The 12,522-nt window shown below is 43.9% G+C and overlaps 1 protein-coding gene across 11 annotated transcripts in view; it reads left to right on the top strand.

Moving 5' to 3' along the window:
* LOC149286400 (rap1 GTPase-activating protein 2) overlaps window positions 1-12,522 on the top strand; it is a 370,335-nt gene that overhangs the window by 219,903 nt on the left and 137,910 nt on the right. For all 11 annotated transcript variants that reach the window (XR_016277602.1, XR_016277601.1, XM_089494081.1 and 8 more), the window contains one exon: window positions 11,046-11,130. Coding sequence is in view for 9 of the 11 variants with exons in the window: in XM_089494081.1 (XP_089350207.1) it covers window positions 11,046-11,130 (85 nt within the window). In the remaining 2 variants the exon portion in view is untranslated. The remainder of the gene's footprint in view (window positions 1-11,045; window positions 11,131-12,522) is intronic.

The raw sequence follows: 12,522 nt of genomic DNA, 5'->3' as shown, positions 1-12,522 counted from the left end.
ATTAGTTATGAAAGGCCTGAGACTCCAGTATTTATAGTTCATTCTAGATGCCTACACAGTTGCAACTTGTGAAATTCTAGTCACCTATGGCATCATTAGGAACCATAACATCAGGTTTCCTCTCTATTCTTTGTCTCATACTTGGATGTACTTTGATGTTTGGCCCCATTGAGTCACAATTACAACAAAAATAGCAATTGGAAGATCTTATGGAAGAGGTCACTGACATGAGTATGGAGCCTAATTGTATTAATGTAGAAACCAAATAACAACTGTGGTGCTCCAATAAGAGTTGTGCGGGGTATGGGGAGGTATGGAGTTAACAGGCTGACTAAGACAGTTAAAGGAAGTCGAGATCGATACTTAATACCTATCCCGTCTTCCTGTCACCCTGTTAGCCCAAAAGAACCAAGGATCGTCCCAAGCATACCACAGTCCCTTACCTTGCTTCTTTGTAATGCCAGGTCGGTGAAGAATAAATCTCATATTATATACGATCTATTGAATGAGCATGCTCCCGACCTGGCATGCATTACAGAAACCTGGATGGGGGAGGACAGCTCTGTAACCTGGGCTAAAGCCCTTCCAGACGGGTATGCGTTGAAAGAGCAGGTCAGGGATAGTAGGTGAGGGGGAGGTGTGGCAGTGGTCCATAAAAGTCACTTCACATTGACTAGGAACTCGGTACCGAAACTGAGACACATCGAGTGCATTTACCTGACTCTGAAAGCCAAGGACAGTCTAGGGATTCTGTTGGTTTATCGTCCACCCCTTAACCTAACAGACTCCCTGGCCGAGCTGACACAGCTGGTCTCGGAGCTGGTGTTGGAGTCCCCCAGGCTGCTTGTCTTGGGGGACCTCAACATCCCCTTCGAGGCCGGCTTGACAGATCTAACAGGTGCAGCTTGGTTGTTCATGGAATCCATGACAGCCATGGGCCTGTCCCAGTTGGTTTCAGGGCCAACTCATTGTGCTGGTAATACTCTCGATGTAGTCTTCGGTACGGTCCGAGACTGTCCATGGGTGGAAATAAATGCCATTTCCCCCTTGTCATGGACAGACCATTTCCTAGTCAAGATAGGACTGAAAGCCACCATCCATAAACCCCTCGGGGGTGGAGGACCCATTACAATGGTCCACCCTCGAAGGCTGATGGAACCCAAAAGGTTCCAAGACGCCCTAGAGGGTACTATGTTTGGGAACGATGGTGACGCTGTCAAAACCCTGGTGGACAACTGGGATAGGAATCTTACCGGGGCTATAGACAGTATCGCTCCCGAGTGTCCTTGCCGGCCCGCTCCTAAAAAAAGACCCTGGTATTCAGAAGATCTTCGCCAGATGAAGCGGGCTGCGCAACGACTAGAGCGCTACCGGCGGAAACATCAGAACTTATCTGACAGAACACTCCATGAGAACATGTTACATTCCTACGGAGTGGCAGTCGGTGCAGCTAGGAATGCGTTCTGTGCTGCACAGATTGCGTCAGCAGAGTCCCGTCCAGCAGAGCTGTTCAGGGTGGTCAGGGAATTAACTCAAACCCCGGCCACCCAGAACCCCTTACTTGAACCAACTATTGCCTGCTGTGACGCTTTCAACAACTTCTTTGCTGACAAAGTCTCTCAGATAAGGGCTGATCTTGATGCCAGCTTTCAAGTAGAACCTTTGGTAGAGGTATCCAGTGACTCTGGTAACAAGGTTATTCTGGATCATTTTGAGTTTGTGAGTACCGAGGACGTAGACAAGCTCCTTGGATGCGTGAAAAGGACGACTTGCCCTCTTGACCCTTGTCCCTCTTGGTTGACCATGCAGGGAGGAGATGTTATAAAATCTGCTTTCCATCTGATAATAAATACATCTCTTCGGGAAGGTACTGTTCCATCATCTTTGAAACAGGCAATTGTAAAGACTCTATTGAAGAAACCTTCCCTTGATCCCCTATCAATGAGCAATTATAGACCGGTCTCCTTGTTACCATTCTTGGGTAAGGTGATTGAGAGGGCCTTTCAGCTCCAGACGGTCTTGGATGAAACCGATTATTTTGACCCATTTCAAACTGGCTTCAGGCCGGGTTACGGAGTTGAGACTGCCATGGTCGCCTTAGTCGATGACCTCCGTCTGGCCACCGACAGGGGAGATATAACTCTGTTGGTGCTCTTGGACATCTCAGTGGCCTTCGATACCATCGACCATGGTATCCTTCTGGAACGCCTGAGAGAATTGGGTATTGGGGGCACTGTGCTCCAGTGGTTCCGGTCCTATCTCTCGGGAAGGTTCCAGATGGTGAGGCTAGGGGACAGCTGCTCTCGTAAAAGAGAGCTTACATCGGGCGTCCTTCAGGACGCCATTCTGTCCCCCATGCTATTTAACATTTACACGAAGCCGCTGGGAGAGATCATCCGGAGCCATGGAGCGCGGTGTTATCAGTACGCTGATGACACCCAGATCTATCTCTCCATGTCTCCAACTGATACAGTGACTAAGGACAGCATCTCTCCTCTGGACACCTGCCTGGGGACAGTAATGGGCTGGATGAGGAAAAACAAACTCAGACTGAATCCAGAGAAAACAGAGGTACTCAAGATAGGTTCCCCAAGTCCGGGCAGGGAAATTTGTCATCCTGTCCTGGACGGGGTCAAACTCCCCCTAAAGGACACAGTTCGTAGTTTGGGAGTACTCCTGGATCCATCTCTGCAGTTATCATCTCAAGTAGATGCGATGGCCAGGAGTGCTTGGTACCAGCTTTGGCTGATATGCCAACTATGTCCCTGTCTGGACCAAAAGGACCTTGAAAATGTAGTACATGCACTGGTAACCTCTCGTTTGGATTTCTGCAACGCGTTCTACATGGGGCTACCTTTGTATCTGGTTCGGAAACTTCAACTGATTCAAAATGCTGCAGCCAGATTGATCACGGGGACAGCTAGATCTGACCACATAACACCCGTTTTAAAATCTCTTCATTGGCTGCCAATCCGTTTCCGGTCCCAGTACAAAGTGTTGGTTATCACCTTTAAAGCCCTAAATGGCTTGGGCCCAGGTTACTTGAGGGAACACCTCTCCCTGCATAATCCACCCCGCACTCTCAGAACAACCGGTACATTATTACTCAATCATCCTAAAGTGAGATTGGCGACTACCCATCAAAGGGCTTTTACAGCAGTAGCGCCTTCTCTTTGGAATGCTCTACCAGAAGAGATCCGCCTCAGTGGAACGGTGGAGGCCTTTAAAAAGGCATTAAAAACCTACCTCTTCCTATAAGCTTATCCTCCCAGTTCCTTGTAATAAAAGTCTTCCCCTACTGACTACGATGTATATATACCTGGGATTTTAATATTTTTGAATTGTATGTTTTTAGATAATTGACACTGGATCGTAACTCGTATTAATGTGTGTTAAATTATCTTAATGTGCCATTTTATTTTTATTGTACCTATTTTATATGCTGTACACCGCTTTGATCTTAGGAAAAGCGGTCTATAAATAAACAATTTATTATTATTATTATTATTATTATTATTATTAAATTACTACACCGCACTGGGTTTTTTACTTCCAGGGATTTAGATATAGGATTGCAGCTTTGACAGTCGATTCTGTGTCGAATATCTTGCAACTAATACGTAACCAGTTGCTAAATTCCTTGCAGCTGCTATTACTCTCCGTATAAGATATTTGAAACAGATACAGGAAACCTTTTAAAATTAACTATAGCTGCCATTATTACTGCAGATATTATGTGACTTGCTCTATGAAATTTTGTGGTTTAACAAATTGATTGACAATGCCCATCTACATGTATATGGAAGGGATATGCCTTTTTATTATTTTTTATTATTTTCTTGCTATTGACACTTAAATGATTATGCCACAGAAACCCTTTTGTAATATTTCTATAATTCCTTTAAATTCCCCTGTAATTCAGCAGACGGTAGAGAGTTTTATCCCATCTTAGATTTCTCATTGATATGTATGGCCATCATGATCGTATTGTGTCTGTATGGATATTTGGTCATCATTGGACCTGAACAGACAGGCCAAAATAAAGCTGCTTCAGGTCACATTGGAGGTATGCTGTTTAAATGACACATGCATCTTAAGAGGCCCAAAGCTACGCCAAAGCTGCGCTCCAGTCCTTAGGACTGGAGCATAGCTTTGGTGCAGCTTCAGGCCTCTTAGGATGCATGCTTCATTTAAACAGAACACTTCCAAAGTGGCCCGAAGCAGCTTTATTTTGGCCTGTCTGTTTGGGCTCATTGTATTCTATCTTTGTACTGGCTGTATGCTGTAATAAATAATGATTATGATTGCTGTCCAAATGGACTGTAAATTCAGATGAGTTCTTTTTAAAGATTTCTTTAAGTGGAGCTTCAAAAGCTTGCAACATGTATTTTGTGCATGTTGGTTGGCCCAAGAAAGGCATCACTGTAAATTTGGGATGTTATCCTTCTTTAAAATTATTGTTTTATTCATCTGCAAATATTTACAGATTTCACCAGTCCAGGAATAGAGATGTGAAGCCGTTCAATAGATGGATGTGGCTAGTTTAACTATAGAAAACAGCCCACTTATAAGACAGATCTCTTTCCTACGGTGCAGGTTTTTATCCTTGACTGAAGGATACGTCTTCTTTGTACATTAATCAACTTCAAACCCTGTCCTTGGTGGACTTTCTGTTACCTTGTGGTTGGCTGGCTGCTCTACTTTAACACATCAGTATTTAGTTTCTAGTTCTCCTTGTTCTCTCTACAGGCTACGCCTTCCAATTAGTTTTCAGTCAACACACTATTGCTCCCGTGGTGAGATATCTGAGAGCCCAACTGGATATGACACTGTCATCATTTACGTGTCCAAGCAATTGGCATATCAAGCAGAGTTAAAGGCTCTCTTTTTCTATAAAAAGAGCTGGTTGGAAATGAGTGTTTAGGGATGGAAATCCTGACTTGGTTCACCATATGGCAAACAAGGTGACTTAAAAAATGTTTTTCGCTTCGGTACATTCAGACGTTTTCTTCTTGGTCCCAGAACAAATTTGCACATTTTCATGAATGGCTTTTGCACATTTTTACAAAATGTATATTATTTGAAAATGTGAAAACTCCTGCTCTGTCGTAAAAGTGGAAGCGTTGAAATGAGTATTTGATGTCCTTGTGGTCACTGCTGTAGTCAGTGAGTATGTCTGTTTCCTTTCAAAAATGGGGGGGGGGGGTGGAATCAGTTTTGCGTAGAGAGAGGAGTTTAATGGGGCATCTGTTTTGTGCAAATTGCAGGACATCTATTTTGTGCAAATTTCAATGACAAGAACAACAAAGTCCCATGTGGTTTCTCATTCCTGTGCAGGAGGGAAGGTCTTTGAAGGAGGCTGGACAACTCTCAAGGTGTTGTCTTGTTGTACCAAGACAGTGAGCCCATACAGACAGGCCAAAATAAAGCTGCTTTGGGTCACTTTGGAGGCTTGCTGTTTAAATGATGCATGCATCCTAAGAGGCCAGAAGCTGTGCCCAAGCCATGCTCCAGTCCTAAGGACTGGAGCACAGCTTTGGCGCAGCTTCTGGACTCTTAAGATGCATACATCATTTAAAGAACATACCTTCAAAGTGACTCGAAGCAGCTTTATTTTGGCCCGTCTGTACGGGCCCCGTAATCTTGGCAATACAAAATTTCTTCCCATCCCTATGAGGTGCTGAACACACATGCATATATTTCCTTGCTCTTGGATGCTCCCACCCCGAGCTAGTCCCCTTCCTTCTTTGTGGGTTCTGATATGCAGAAAGGAACAGAGATGGTTAGCTGCATGTGAAGGCTTGAAAAAGAGGATTTTTACATGAGTGAAAAACTTTCTATGAAGCTTAGTATGCAAGACAGCCTCCAGAATCAATTTGATGATGATGATGATGATGATGATGATGATGATGATGATGATGATGATATGTGCCTCCAAGTCATTTCTGACTTATGGCAACCCTAAGGCAAGCCTACTATAGCGTTTTCTTAGCAGGTTTCTTCAGAAGGGGTTTGCCATTGCCATCCTCTGGGGCTGAGAGAGTGTGCCTTGCCCAAGGTCACCCAGTGGGTTTTTACACACAAGCAGGGAACTGAACCTTGGTCTCCAGGGTCATAGCCCAATGCTCAAACCTTTACACCATGCTGGCTTTCAGCATGGATACATTAGATATATATGGTAGGCCTGCTGTTTTTGTGGATTCTGCATCAATAGATTCAACCGTTGACGGTTTGAAAATATTCACACAAAAGAATTCCAAAAAGCAAACCACATCATCTTGATCTCTGAGATGACACTAATGTGGTGCTCAAAGAAAGGAAAGAATGAAAGATGAATTGCCTGGCTAGGGATGAGCAGAAGGTAAAGAGATAGGTTTGGTGTACAGTCTTTGACATACGGAAACACATGAAACGGAGCTCTTTGTTTTGAGGCTCAGAGGATGTTGCTTCAGATTTAAGAACAAACTGTGTGCTTGTTCTGTCTGGCTCAAGACACTCTAGACCAATCATTCTCAAATTTTGGGTTTCCAAAGGTTTTAGACTTCAACTCCCAGAAACCCCAGCTACCATGGCCAACAGTCAGGAATTCTGAGAACTGAAGTATCTGGAGGTCCAAGGTTTGGGAACCACTGGTCTAGAACAAGGCTGGGCAGCTCTTTCATGGGCAAGATGCCACTTTCTAGGTTGGCCAAAAGCAGTGGCATCACTAAGGTAACTCATGATGTCACTCCCCCCATTGACCTCCTCCCTTACCGCACCACACAGAATCCTTAGTAATGTTTTTTGTGTACAGTGGGTCCTAGACATTTGCTGGGGTTAGGGGCACAAATCACCTGTGAAAGTGGGAAAACGGTAAATAAAAAATATTGTGCTTTTATTTTACCTGAGAAAACACCGCTGTAGGAATCTCTAGCACAGTGATGGTGAACCTTTTAGAGACCGAGGGCCCAAACTGCAAGCCAAAACCCACTTATTTATTGTAAAGTGTCGTGTTCTTCTGGCTTTCTAGTAACAAACTCTGGCGAACTCTGTGCTGCGGCGACGCTGTGCATGCCCATAGAGAGAGCTCTGAGTGCCCCCTCTGGCACCTGTGCCATAGGTTCGCCACCACTGCTCTAGCGCAACTCTGGGGCTGTACAAACATGCATGCAGCCACCCATTTTCCAGCCAGATTAGGGCCATGGCAACTGCACACTGTGATCCCAATCTGGTCTTTCCAGGGCTCCTTTTTGCACCTAGACAGGGTGCGATAGCTGCAGCGCTGTGGCCATACAGCACTCCTTCAGCGCTCTGTCATATGGACACAGCACCAAAGGAGTACCATGACACCATGTGCCGTGTGGAACAGTGTGTAGCATCATGGTGCCCTAGGCTGGAGCCGGGGCATGCATCGTGAATATTGTTTTGTACAGTTTTTTAAGGGGGGAAGGGGAGTCCCAAAGTGCAAAAGTTACCAAAAATGCAAACATTCCTGTGTAGTGCTGAGGTGAGAAATCCTGGAATGACTTGTTCTTGGATGTGAGAATGAAATAAGTTAAGATTATAAGTGAAGTGGGAGAGCGTGACTTGCCCAGGGTCACCCAGTGGATTTACTTGGAGTGTAAGTGAACATGAATATGGATCCCATTGGATCCTCATAGATCATTTGTTATACAATGTCCTCATGAACGATGGCACATCTCAATACCCCCTTGCAGCCTCATCTTAGCGTTTTCTGGCTAACAGGGGTGGATGAATCTGTCATCTTTTGGTTTCTCATTTTTCTCATCTTAAGTTAGTTGAGTTCCAGCAAATGTCTTCATTAGATTCCAAGAAAACGTTGTGTCATAAACTATACATATTTTCTTTTGTAAATACCTTTCTGTTCACAGCTCCATAATTTATGTACATTTTTGGTATGCAATTTTGCCTAATGTACACATTTTAAGGCAACACGAAAACAAGATGTTGAGCTACTTGATTAAAATATGAAAGATGTGGAGGTTGCAGAGCTGGAGGACTGGCTGATCTTAATTCTGAGCACAGATAACATTGGCTTGTAAATTATCCTGGCCTCCCAAGCCTTTGGTTGATGCTCTGTGCATGTAACCCACCAATTATTCCCATGTTAGCAACTCCCATGTTAGCAACTTATTTGACAGTTTTAGTCACAAACATCTCATTAGCTGCTCATTCACTTAAGAGCCAATTTATGCAGCGTTTGGAGCAAGGACAAGTAAGGGGCAGAAGGAGTCGTTATGTGTCAGTTTTGGCAATTGTCACAGATATTGGCTACTGCAGACCATTGGGCAGTTTGCTGAGTGGAGGTCCTAACATTTACACACACACACACACACACACACCTGCCTTACAACTAATTCTACTCTGCAGATTCCTGGGCCTAGTGCTATTCAACATATTTATCAGTGACTTGGATGACAGAATTGGGGGCATACTTATCAAATTTGCAGATGACAACAAACAAGGAGGACTAACTAATACTCCAGGGACAGGATCAAAATTGAAAATGACCTGAATAGACCAGAAAGCTGGGCCAAAGCTAACAAAATGAAATTCAACACGGAGAAATGTAAGGTACTGCATTTAGGGTGGAAAAATGAAATGCACAGATATAGGATGGGGGACACCTGGTTGAATGAAACTACGTGTGAAAGGGATCTAGGAGTCCAAGTAAACCACAAGTTGAACATGAGTCAACAGTGCGATGCGGCAGCTAAAAAGGCCAATGCAATTTTCGGCTGCATCAATAGAGGTATAGTGTCTAGATCAAGGGAAGTAATAGTGCCACTCTATTCTGTCGGGGATGCTTTGATTGAGAGTTCCTGCATGGCAGGGGTTTGGACTGGATGGCCCTTGGGGTCTCTTCCAAATCTACGATTCTATGATTCGATGATTCTATGTTGGATGACAACGGAGACCAGCGACTGATTCACAGCTTGGCCATGAAACCCTCTGCGTGACATAGGACAAGTCACAGGCTCTCAGCCTCAGAGGACGGCAATGGTAAACCTCCTCTGAACACATCTTGCCAAGAAAACCCCATGACAGGTTTGCCTTAGGGTCACCATGAGTCAGAAATGACTTGAAGGCACACAACAACAACAACAAAACAAACAAACAAACAGAATCAGACTGCTTGGGAATAGAGAGGAGGAGGAGGGGGAACAATGGGAAGGGACACTGACACCACATGTCTCTCAATATTGCTACTGCAACAACGATTATGTTTCGCATCTGGGGATTGTGCAATTGCAAGCTCATTGATAGGTTTTCCCCATCAATGCAACCTCACTTGGTAGCTATGGGTCGTAGGCAGCATCGTGCAATAAGTGTCATCAAAGCCAGTTTTTTTTCCTAATTATGTTTTAAAATCCATGTGTAGTAATCTCCAACATCTAGAGGAATGCAAGATTTCCACCTCCACCTTGAAAGATATATATGTGTTAGTTAAAATGGTATACACAAATCCTGTCTAGTGCCTCTTTGTTATAGCTTGCTGCATGTCGCTTATGTCATGATGGCGGGCCCCGTATGGTTGGGAGGCCACCATTATGATGATGCCATGATATGCTAGGGTTAGGGACTGTGCGGTTGATGCGTGGTCCCTAACCCTAGAATCGCCACCTGGGCACCGCTTCTTGGCAGTATGTACCGGGCCAAAATTTCCATTCCTCCTTGGCTTGCCACAACAACAACAACAACTATCCCAGGCTGAGATGTCAGGGCCAAATCCTGAGACTAAGTAGTGGTCCCTGACAGTGTTACATGGGTGATGTTACAAGAGGACAACCCTTGGTGCTGTCTGTAAGCACGATGCATTGTGCTTCAACTACAATTGCACAGAGCATGCCATTTAAATGAATAAGTCACTTTTCTGCCCTGGTCTGTCCAAGCATGAAAAGGGCTCATAAAAGGAGCATGCTCTGGAAGCTCTCCCTGGCATGTGGCTTTTCCTCCAGTCCCAGGACACATTAGACTGCGAACAACTCCTTTACAATTCCCTGTTGATAATATCTGGTGCAGCCGTGATCAGCATCTGCTCAGCTGTCATTGCACCATGTCCTTTCTGCCGAGAGAGAAAGATATGAGCAAACATTGCAATCAGTAGATAAGGCCAGATGGAGAAACTGAGGACATTGGGTGGGGGAAAACTTTTCGTTTTGTGCAACCCTGTTGCTATATAAACCCAGCTTTATCTCGGTAACTCTCAGCTACTCCAGAAGTAGAAGTTAGCTGTAATGGATTTTACCTGCACCTTATATAGCAGGTATGGGCTCTATTAAACCTCCTTTCTTTGGACACCACAATGAAACATTTCCTCCTTTTTATGGGTTATAATAATTGATTTCAAACAGAAAGTCTTTAAAGAATGGACTGAGATGTTGCATTGTCCTAAAATGTACCATTTTAAGCATTTTTATCTTTTTATGTTGTGTTTTATTATTTTAAGGAGTGATCTGATATCATCCTGTGATCATTTAATTCTCTTTTAATGCACCACTTTTGGATGTTTTGAATTGTCCTGTTCCTTCATCCTTTAGCCATTATTCCTTTTATTTTCCATATTCTCGCACATTTATGTATCTTTCCATACTTGTTTATGTCTTACTTAAAGGGTTTTGCAGAATGATTGAAAATTAGATGAGGTTTGCATGGATAAGTGTTTGGAGAGATCTTGTAGCACCTTTGAGACTAAAATGAAAGAAAGAAATTGAGCATTCATAGACCTGAGGAAATAGACTGAAGTCTAGAAAAGCTCATGCTGCCAACTTCTTTCTTTCAGTGAGTCTCAAAGGTGCCACAAGATCTCTCCACATACTAATTCTATAGACTAACGTGGCTATATCTTTGAATGGATAAGTGTCGTCACACAATTGTGTTGGTAAGGATGTAAAGGTGTTCTGTTCTTTTAAACTGTCAGCTGCTCTGAGTCTCAGTTTTGGGGAAAGAATAGAACACAATACAAATATATAGAATAATAACTAATAAAAATATGACGGGGAAAGAAACCGCATGCACTAAGGATGGATTCCCTTGTCTTACAGGAAACAGGAGGTGTTGAACAACACAGATGTGGCAGCCCCAGAGAGACCTTTATCTCCTCCTTTTACTGCTCCACCAAACATGAAGGTAAGCTGTTTGCAGGATGCATTACAGAAGGTGCATGGCATGTATTTTTGTGTCCCTGGGCATTGCCTCAAATGCAGGATTGTTGCAGTGATTTTATAGCCATTTTCAAGGGTTTGGATATTTCCAAGGGTCTCAGAAGGGTTTCAAAAGTAAATAGCAGCGATGTATTTGAGCCTTTTACTCCAAGGCTGTGATCAGCACTGCAGAGATAATCCAGTTTGGCACCACTTTAACTCTACGATTTGATGATTCCATGAAATCACTAGAAAAGACAATGATGTTAGGAAAGGTGGAGGGAAGTAGAAAGAGAGGAAGGGCACAAACCCAATGGATGCACTCAATGAAGGAGATCATGGCCCTGGGGGTCTTGGATATGTCTCATTCATGGTATCATGTAGTCAAAGGCTACATACTACAATAACTGTGTATACTGAACGAGGTCACCTTCACTGCATAAAACAAAACCTACAAAATCTCAGTCCAGTCCAAATCTGCATCTCTTTTGCTGCTCACCTGGAAACACAAGTGACTTGTGATTAACTCCCAGTGCAAAATACCTTGAACTTTTCTGGTATACATAATTGGGTCTAATAATGAGCTGCATTGTCAGTCTACTAAAGGGTAAATTAATCCCAGCAGGGTGTTACATGTCACCTTTCGCCAATCTTCCTTTTTTCAGAGTCCTCTGGGCTTCTTGTCGCAGGCAGCTAATCACATGTTTCCGAATTAAAAGGTTCATTTTAAGGCAGCCTTGCTGGCTGTCCCTGTGTTGCGAAGCCAGAGGAGGGCAGGGAGGCGATAACTAGGTAAGGAAATGGTGACTTCCACACCAGCAGGCATTGCTGACCCATAGAGTCAACACTTTGGCTTAGGCACACCTAGGTTTTCAGACTTAAAAAAGGATCATAGACTCATAGAATAATAGAGTTGGAAGAGACCACAAGGGCCATCCAGTCCAACCCCATTCTGCCAAGCAGGAACTCTTAATGAAAGCATCCCCGACAGATGGCCATCCAGCCTCTGTTTAAAGACCTCTAAGGAAGGAGACTCCACTACACTCCGAGTAAGGAGAGTGTTCCACTGTCAGACAGCCCTTACTGTCAGGAAGTTCCTCCTAATGTTGAGCTGGAATCTCTTTTCCTGTAGCTTGCATCCATTGTTCCAGGTCCTATTCTCTGGAGCAGCAGAAAACAAGCTTGCTCCCTCCTCAATATGACATCCCTTCAAGTATTTAAACAGGGCTATCATATCACCTTTTAACCTTCTCTTCTCCAGGCTAAACATCCCCAGCTCCCTAAGTCTTTTCTCATAGGGCATGGTTTCCAGACCTTTCACCATTTTGGTCACCCTCCTTTGGACATGCTCCAGTTTCTCCACATCTTTTTTTAATTG

The sequence above is a fragment of the Sceloporus occidentalis genome, unplaced genomic scaffold (genome assembly GCF_023333645.1).
Source record: "Sceloporus occidentalis isolate IW3139 unplaced genomic scaffold, rSceOcc1.0.p SCAF_69, whole genome shotgun sequence".
Lineage (NCBI taxonomy): Eukaryota > Metazoa > Chordata > Lepidosauria > Squamata > Phrynosomatidae > Sceloporus > Sceloporus occidentalis.
The sequence above is the reverse complement of the archived record's forward strand: the minus strand, read 5'-3'. Positions and strand labels throughout refer to the sequence as shown.